Source organism: Antrostomus carolinensis, unplaced genomic scaffold, assembly GCF_000700745.2.
Source record: "Antrostomus carolinensis isolate BGI_N321 unplaced genomic scaffold, ASM70074v2 scaffold41988, whole genome shotgun sequence".
Classification (NCBI taxonomy): Eukaryota; Metazoa; Chordata; class Aves; order Caprimulgiformes; family Caprimulgidae; genus Antrostomus; species Antrostomus carolinensis.
The window spans coordinates 878-8,766 of record NW_010333085.1 but is presented as its reverse complement, the minus strand read 5'-3'; the positions used below and the strand labels follow the sequence as shown (position 1 = coordinate 8,766).

At 51.3% G+C, this 7,889-nt stretch overlaps 1 protein-coding gene across 1 annotated transcript in view; it reads left to right on the top strand.

The window, feature by feature from the left end:
• Nucleotides 1–7,629, top strand: part of SNX1 (sorting nexin 1) — a 14,493-nt gene extending 6,864 nt beyond the window's left edge. The window contains exons 6-15 of the mRNA XM_010173753.2: nt 725–866; nt 1,375–1,453; nt 2,014–2,089; nt 3,178–3,291; nt 3,439–3,532; nt 4,080–4,285; nt 5,620–5,763; nt 6,343–6,423; nt 6,849–6,920; nt 7,199–7,629. Coding sequence (XP_010172055.2) covers nt 725–866; nt 1,375–1,453; nt 2,014–2,089; nt 3,178–3,291; nt 3,439–3,532; nt 4,080–4,285; nt 5,620–5,763; nt 6,343–6,423; nt 6,849–6,920; nt 7,199–7,249 — 1,059 coding nt within the window. The 3' untranslated portion in view covers nt 7,250–7,629. The remainder of the gene's footprint in view (nt 1–724; nt 867–1,374; nt 1,454–2,013; nt 2,090–3,177; nt 3,292–3,438; nt 3,533–4,079; nt 4,286–5,619; nt 5,764–6,342; nt 6,424–6,848; nt 6,921–7,198) is intronic.
• The last annotated feature ends 260 nt before the right edge of the window (nt 7,630–7,889 follow it).

Below are 7,889 nucleotides of genomic sequence, written 5' to 3'. Positions count from 1 at the left end.
GAATGACATCTGTTAGGAGAGCCTCAGACACTGAAGCTGTTGCTGAGGGTTCTGTGCTGATGGTCACATCAGATTAAGCTGATCTGAATTCGGCTCTCACTGAAGAGCTGCTCCTGTAGCTAGTTTCATGTCATGACCTGCTCCCATTGCAAGAAACCGAGCCTTCTGCAGCTGCTGCCCTGCTTGAAGCTTTGGGTTGCTGCTCTGAGCTCAACAAAAGGTTGTTCCTAGCTGTCTGTACAGCGGCTGCTGGCCTGCAGGCATCTCGTGGGCTGAAGCTGATGGTGTGTGATGGGGACTAGGAGACTTGTTAACCTACTCTCCTGCTCTGCAAACACAGTCAAAAGCCACTGATGGCTTCCTGTATTCTTAAGGTGACAAAGCCTGACCTAAGAGCATCCCCTGTTCCCATGGGGAGTTGGGATGACAGGATTAGACAATGAACAGGGCTGACCAAGCAGCCTGTGGCTGCAGGAACAACCGCTCTGTTATTTAGTGGCATTGACACTGCTGCTTGGTCTGAGGAGAGCTGTTAGGGGGTAAGTTGCTGAAAACCTTGACCAAAGCTTGCTCTGTTCAGCCTTGCCTGTTTCTCAGATCTTGCAGAGCTCAAGCTGTCCTACTTCACCCCACAGAAGTGACAGCAGATAGAGCGAGCAAGGCTGTGTGTGCAACGACACGCTTCTCTGGGTGAGTCTGATCTGAGTCTCATCTCTTCCCCCAGACGAGTATGCCAATGTTCAGGAGCAAGCAGTTTTCAGTGAAAAGGAGATTCAGTGACTTTCTGGGTCTCTATGAGAAGTTGTCGGAGAAGCATGCCCAAAATGGGTTCATCGTTCCTCCACCGCCTGAGAAGAGTCTCATAGGTGAGTGGTGGAGGTGCAGACCACTAGAGTTGGTCCTTCTGATGATGAGCTTTGTGCCTGAAGGGCAGGCCTACCTGCAATCTCCAAGCTGAGAGGGAAGCTGCAGAGCAGCTGTGGGAAGCAGGTGTGGAGAATAATCTGAGTGCTGTGGCACAGACAAAACTCAGGAGCTCTGAGCTTAAAGCCTGGTTTGAGTTAGCAGGTGTCTCCACATCTGCTTGATGTAAAAGAAAACCTCATGCTCTGCACTGTCACTGAATGACTGTTTACTTGTGTCCTGACCTTTAACACTTCCAGTCTTGCCCTACCTCTTTTCTGGATGTTGACTTCTACTAGGTGTTAAGCACAAGCAGATTTTAAATTGTAAATTTGTGAGGAGTTCTTGCTGATGCAAGATCTAACTCCTCTTGTAACATACCTCTCCTCTCCTGATAGTCTATAACAGACCGTGCTACCTTGTGTGTTGAGTTTGAAGCAGCTCATTAATTGCGTCTCTCTTTTGTGCTAGGAATGACCAAAGTGAAAGTTGGGAAAGAAGACTCCTCCTCTGCAGAGTTCCTGGAAAAAAGACGGGCTGCTCTAGAGAGGTACAGACCCCAACAGCTATCCCCTCGTGCCTGAACCCAGCAAGGGACCTCTGAAAGGTCAGACTGGCTGCGTTCTCCTCCCGACGTGAAAAAAGCCGTCTGCTTCTAGGTTTGCAGCAAACCTGGAGGCTGCTGAAGAGTTGCAACCGCAGAGTTGCTTTGATTCTCTAAAACAACTCAATCTCTGTTGAACTGGCACCCTAACTATGCAGCTGCAGGTGGTCTTTTCTCTGCCATCTCTGTTGACTGTTGTAGGTAGCAGCTTCAGCCTCTGAAAGATCAGTTAAAAGTGTCATCGTTAAAGATGTGACACTAAATCTTGATCGCTTGGCGTATCTTTCTTGCTATAGCAAGTATTAATCAAAGTTCTGGTAGGTCTGGTCTTGCCTTCTAGAGTCCACAGGGAGGTAGGACTCTTGGTGGGTGAATGAGAACAGCTTGTTGGGCCAGACTTCTAGCGACCAAACTGCCATTTCAGGATAAATAACAAGCATGTTGCAGTTCACTGAGATGGCTCAGAGCCAGGTTTGATACAACTCTTGATGTGTTCCTCTCTGCAGGTACCTACGGAGAGTGGTCAGCCATCCAACAATGCTGCAGGACCCGGACGTCAGGGAGTTCTTGGAAAAGGAGGAGGTCAGTAGTGTGGAGTAATGTAGCTCCAAGTACCTTGGAAGTACAGAAGGAAACGATATGCAAGCAGTTAACGAGGTGTGATGCTTCAAAGCTTGGTGAGAACCAGCAGAACCCTTGTAAGAGCTCTTCACCAATGATGACAAGAACAGGACTCTTCTGTGTGTCAGTGCTTGGCCAAGCAGAAGAGGCAGACAAAGTGTATGGTTTAGGAACTCCTCATTTATGGACAATATGAGCCAGCAGAGTACCCAGGTGGCCAAGAAGGCCAACAGCATGCTGGCCTGTATCAGCAATAGTGTGGCCAGTAGGACCAGGGAAGTTCTCTTACACCGGTACCGGGCACTGGTGAGGCTGCACCTCGAGTGCTGGGTTCAGTTTTGGGCCCCTCACTCCAAGAAGGACATGGAGGTGCTGGAGCATGTCCAGAGAAGGGCAGCAGAGCTGGGGAAGGGTCTGGAGCACAAGTGTGATGAGTTCCCAGCTGAGGGAACTGGGGTTGTTGATCCTGGAGAAAAGGAGGCTGAGGGGAGACCTTCTGGCTCTCTCCAACTCCCTGCAAGGAGGGTGTAGAGAGGTGGGGGTGGGTCTGTCCAACCAAGGAACAAGCAATAGGACAAGAGGAAATGGCCTCAGGTTGGGCCAGGGGAGGTTCAGATTGGATGTGAGAAAGAATTTCTTTCCTGAAAGGGTTCTCAGGCGTTGGAAGGGGTTGCCCAGGGCAGTGGTGGAATCCACATCCCTGGTGATATTTAAAAAATGTGTAGATGTGGCTCTTAGGGACATGGTTTAGTGGTGGACTTGTCACTGTGAGTTTTACAGTTGGACTTGATGATCTTAAAGATCTTTTCCAACCAAAGCAATTCTATGGTTTGTTTGAAAACCACTCCAGACTTGTTATTTGAAATATTCTATGGGCTGTGCCACTGATCGGGTGGTATCTGCTAATCCCTTGCAGCAGGTGTGGTCACTCTGTGCTGAGCAACCCTGTCTGTCAAGGTCCCACCAGGGAGAATGATGCCACTGTGGTGGCTACTCTCCAAGCTGCTTGTATCTCCTGGCAAAGCAAAGTTTTCCTATTTTTTCTATAGCTACCAAGAGCAGTAGGCACCCAGACCCTGAGCGGAGCAGGAATACTGAAGATGTTCAACAAAGCTACGGATGCTGTCAGCAAAATGACCATCAAGATGAATGAATCGGACATAGTAAGTATTAGGATATCTCTGGGCTGTCCTCATCCTTGCTCCAGAGCTGCGTGTTCTCTTCAGCTCAAAATTTGGGTGTGAGATGGAAGGAAAGGTCCACATCCCCTGGGAGTCTGTGGGAGTCAGCTCTGGGTTTACCCGTTTCAGTGGTTCGAGGAGAAACTGCAGGAGGTGGAGTGCGAGGACCAGCGGTTACGGAAGTTGCATGCCGTCGTTGAAACGCTGGTGAACCACAGGAAAGGTAACAAGCTTGGTACCACTTGCTCTCTAGCTTAGCCCAGTTAAGCCTTGTGCAGTGCCTAACTGGAGGTCACCAGCATGCAGGTGTCCAAGGAGACACTTTGGAGAAGATATGACAGTGCTTCTTTACTATAAAGGACTCTTGGTCGCTTCATCATAGGAGACAGGTCAAACAGTAATCCCACCTCTTCTGTCCAGCCCTACAAGCTTAGGATGATGGTGTTGAAGTCAACCAGTGTCCTGCTGGCTGAAGGCTGCTGTAGCAAACCTGAACTGATCCTACTACTCATTCCAGGCTGTCCTTTGGCAAGAAGCAGGGATGTTTTACTTCCTCTGTATGTTTTGGTTGACTTCTACAAAGCTGTGCCTGTCCTCCCACTCTGCTGCTTCCCTTCTCCTTTCTGGCTGGAGTTGCCTCCTGCCATGCTGTAGAAGCTGTCTGGGTCAGAGCTGGCTCTTCAGCTGATGTCTCCTTGGGGTGGACTCTAGGCTGGGGCTTTACTACCCGGTGTAGTACCATCAGTTGACTCTCTTCTTCTGTTCACCAGAGCTGGCGTTGAATACAGCCCAGTTTGCCAAGAGTCTGGCCATGCTGGGGAGCTCAGAGGACAACACAGCCCTGTCCCGGGCGCTGTCCCAGCTGGCTGAGGTGGAAGAGAAGATTGAACAGCTGCACCAGGAGCAAGCTAACAATGACTTCTTTCTCCTGGCTGAGCTCCTGGGAGACTACATCCGCCTCCTCTCAGTTGTAAGGGTAAGCTCTGGGCTGTGCTGCTGGTCCTGGCACCAATTTTATGTTTAGGTGTGCCAGGAGGCAGCTGGTCTTCTAAATTCAAGCAGAGGACTTGGTGTGTGCCTGATCTCTCCAGGCAGAGGACAGAACTTGCTGCTCGTGCACGTATTGGAGTGGTTAGATTGGAAGAGTTGGGTAGGTGAGACCTCACTGTGCTGCTGTTTTCCAAGGGGAATGTGGAGCAAGTTCATGGCGTATAGGTGGCCTCAACCCTTCCAGAGGTGAAGGCTGTGGCTACTGCGGATGCTGTGAGCTGTTAAAATCTGGGTATTGCAAATAGAACTGCCAAGTGCCTACCAGAGAAGACATTGAGTCTTCAAGTCCATGCAGCCTGCCTGGTGCACAGGCCTCCTCGCTGGAGGCTGAAAGAAACCAGTCCTAGGTGAGCTGTGGGTCTGGCAGGCTGACTCGTTCCTGCCCCAAACATGTCCTGCCTCTGAGCCGTCACTTCTGGATGCTGCAGAAGCCAGGATGCAGTCTACTGAGTAAACACGAGCCTCCTTGGTCTACCAGTCTGTACTGGGAGGTGTGGTGGGTGCTCCAGAGCAGGACCAAGATCTCTTGGTAGTGCTGGAGGTAATAAAACTTCTCTGGGATGTTCTGGTGAGGAGCCCTAGTGCTGCCTCGGACTTTACCTGTCTCTTGGCTGCTCTGTCCTTCTGACCAGGCTATCAGACGTTGCTTTCTGCTTTTCTAACTCATCCCCACAATCTAGCTGGATGTGTTCAGAAGCCTAATGGGGTCTTCCTAGCTTGGGCTGGTGATTTGGAGGCCTGCTGAAATCATCTGGCCATTGTGAGCTGGTGCAGGAGCGTGGTGTGTGGTCAGCAGGAGCTCATGGTGGAGATCTAGTGTGGGACAGGCAAGGGTAGCTGGCTGCTATCGATGGCAGGAGTGAAATGAGCAGGTGGCAGAGCTTGGGGACAGGCTAAACATCGTGGTTGGGATGCTGCCAGTTCAGTAGGTGACCTCAGGCCTGTCCAGGCTTGTGCTGAACCACTTCTTCCTGCCAAACCCTGGAGCAGGCGGGCAGCCCCAGATGGAGCGAGGCCCCAAAGCTGCTTCTGAAGCATGAGTTGGTTGGTGTTTCACCTGGGCTCCTTCCTTAGTAGAGCAAGTTCAGCTTTGGTGACACTGAGATGGGTCCAGGACCTCAACGATGGAGCAGCTTTGTCATTAGCTGATGTCCCCCTTGCCAAAAGCGTGTTTGTCACTGTCAGCAGAGCTCCTTGCAGTTGCCCGCTGCTCCTGCTGTGGCAGCAGAGCAGAGCTCAGTCTCTGCTCCTTCCTTTCAGGGAGCCTTTGACCAGCGCATGAAGACCTGGCAGCGGTGGCAGGACGCCCAAACCATGCTGCAGAAGAAGAGGGAGATGGAGGCCAGGCTGCTCTGGGCCAACAAACCCGACAAGCTGCAGCAGGCCAAAGATGAGATCTTGGAGGTAGGGAATGAGGAGTGCTGGGGTCTCTGCTCAGCAGTGAGAAGGAGACCTTTTGAGAAGGAGACCTTTTGAGCTGAAGTACAGGAAGTTCCACCTGAACATAAGGAAGAACTTCTTTCCTGTGAGGGTGACTGAGCACTGGGACAGGCTGCCCAGAGAGGTTGTGGAATCTCCCTCCCTGGAGATATTAAAAAACTGTCTGGACAAAATCCTGGTTCATGTGCTCTAGGAGTCCCTGCTTGAGCAGGGTGGTGGGACTAGATGACCTTCAGGGGTCCCTTCCAACCTCAACCATTCTGTGAAGGGACAGGTATCTACTGCCAGGCTTACACCAAGGGATAAGCAAGCCTTGCAGGAAGCCATGGAAGCTGCAGGTCATGGTCCCACCTCCCGTGGCTTCCTTCCTTGCTCACAGCAAGCAGAGAATGTAGCTTGCCACGGTGGTGAGGACCAGAAATGCTGGGCTTTGCTCTGGCCGCGCCTCTTGTGCCATGAGTCGTGGCTATGAAACCACTTGAGGGGAGCGAGAGCTTCTTCACCTCCCCTGCCCTGGAAACAGCGCGCTTCCTCTCTCTGCAGTGGGAGTCTCGTGTGACACAGTACGAAAGGGACTTTGAACGGATTTCTGCTGTCATCCGCAAGGAAGTGATACGGTTTGAGGTACGTTTGGCCCAACCCTTGGCATGCAGTTCTCCAGCTGGTTGACCTTGTGCCTTGGCTGGGAACACCAGCTTGGGCTAGCCAAGGGTCACCTGGGCTCCTGACTTCTCCCGGTTGACATTATTTGTAAATCTGGACATGTGTGAGCTGAGGTGTTGCTGCCGTGGGCAGAGCTGATGTCTTCTAGCTAAGAGGGGGCTTCCACGTGGAGAAGCGTGTCTGTTAAGATGAAGGTGGGTGGGCAAAGATCCTCTGAGCCATCAGGCTGTGGCCAGAGGTGACCTTCATCCTCAGCATTTCATCCTCTTCGTAGGGTCTCATGAGGAACAGGAAAATCCTGGCGGTTTCTCCTTCCACTCCCAAAAGCCAAAGAGTTTTGTTGGTTCGTTCAGCCTTGTACTCACGCTTGTGCCCATCTCTTGCAGAAAGAGAAATCCAAGGACTTCAGAAACCACGTCACTAAATACCTGGAGACGTTACTAAATTCTCAGCAGCAGGTGAGGAGCCCCAGCTCATGCTGTGGTTTCACCTCTCAAGCGTGAACCCCCATCGTGGACGCATCCTGCTTCCCACACGTGGGGAGGGATGAACCCCCTCGGGCTGGAGCAGGGAAAATAGAAGCGTTGCCTCCCTCTTGATGCCCATTTTGAGGAAGCTGTGCCCTGCAGTGGGGCTTTTTCCCCCAAAAAGTGGTTCTTGTGACTCACCCTGGGCTTGAGCTGTGCTGGCAAAGTGCCCGCTGGCTCCTGACTCTCTCCCTCTCTCCTCTCCACAGCTGGTGAAGTACTGGGAAGCGTTCCTGCCCGAAGCCAAGGCCATTTCTTAATGGGACCGAGCAAACGAGTGTACCTGAACTTTGCCTTTTTTGTTTTGTTTTTTTTTTTAATATATATATATACACTATACCTCTTCCTCTTTTACACATGAACAAACCGAGTTAAACACTTTGGAGCTGGTAGAGGTTTAACCCCCCCAAGACAAGCAGCTTCTGAGCCAGTAACTCTTCTAACTGTATATTTTTAATTTAGCAACATATATTTTCTTACTGAAGAGAAACTAATTTCCTGCTTTAAAACCAGACCTGCAGCAGGGGGTTAACGAGATATGTCAAATGTCTATTTTTCAGGCTGGGTTTTAGGGCTCTAATGACTATCTTACTCTTGCAGTGCCATTAAAATTCTGTAATAAAACTTCTATCAGGGCAAACAGGCTCCGGCTGGTCGTGAGGTTGGGACGGGGAGGGGTAACAGCCGCATCCTGCTGATGCCGAGGGAGGGAACGGAGCCTCCTGCGTTGTTGTGACTGGGACATGGGTGACCTTGGGTACGGCCCTGGCCACCTGTCCTGGCTCCTGATAAAGTTTTGGCTTTCTGCCTTGTTCCCAGTGGCTGTTTTTAGGCTCTGAGCTCAGCAGAGCTGCGTGTGGGGGTTTGTGGGGGGACCTGATCCCTGAGAAGCCACCGTGG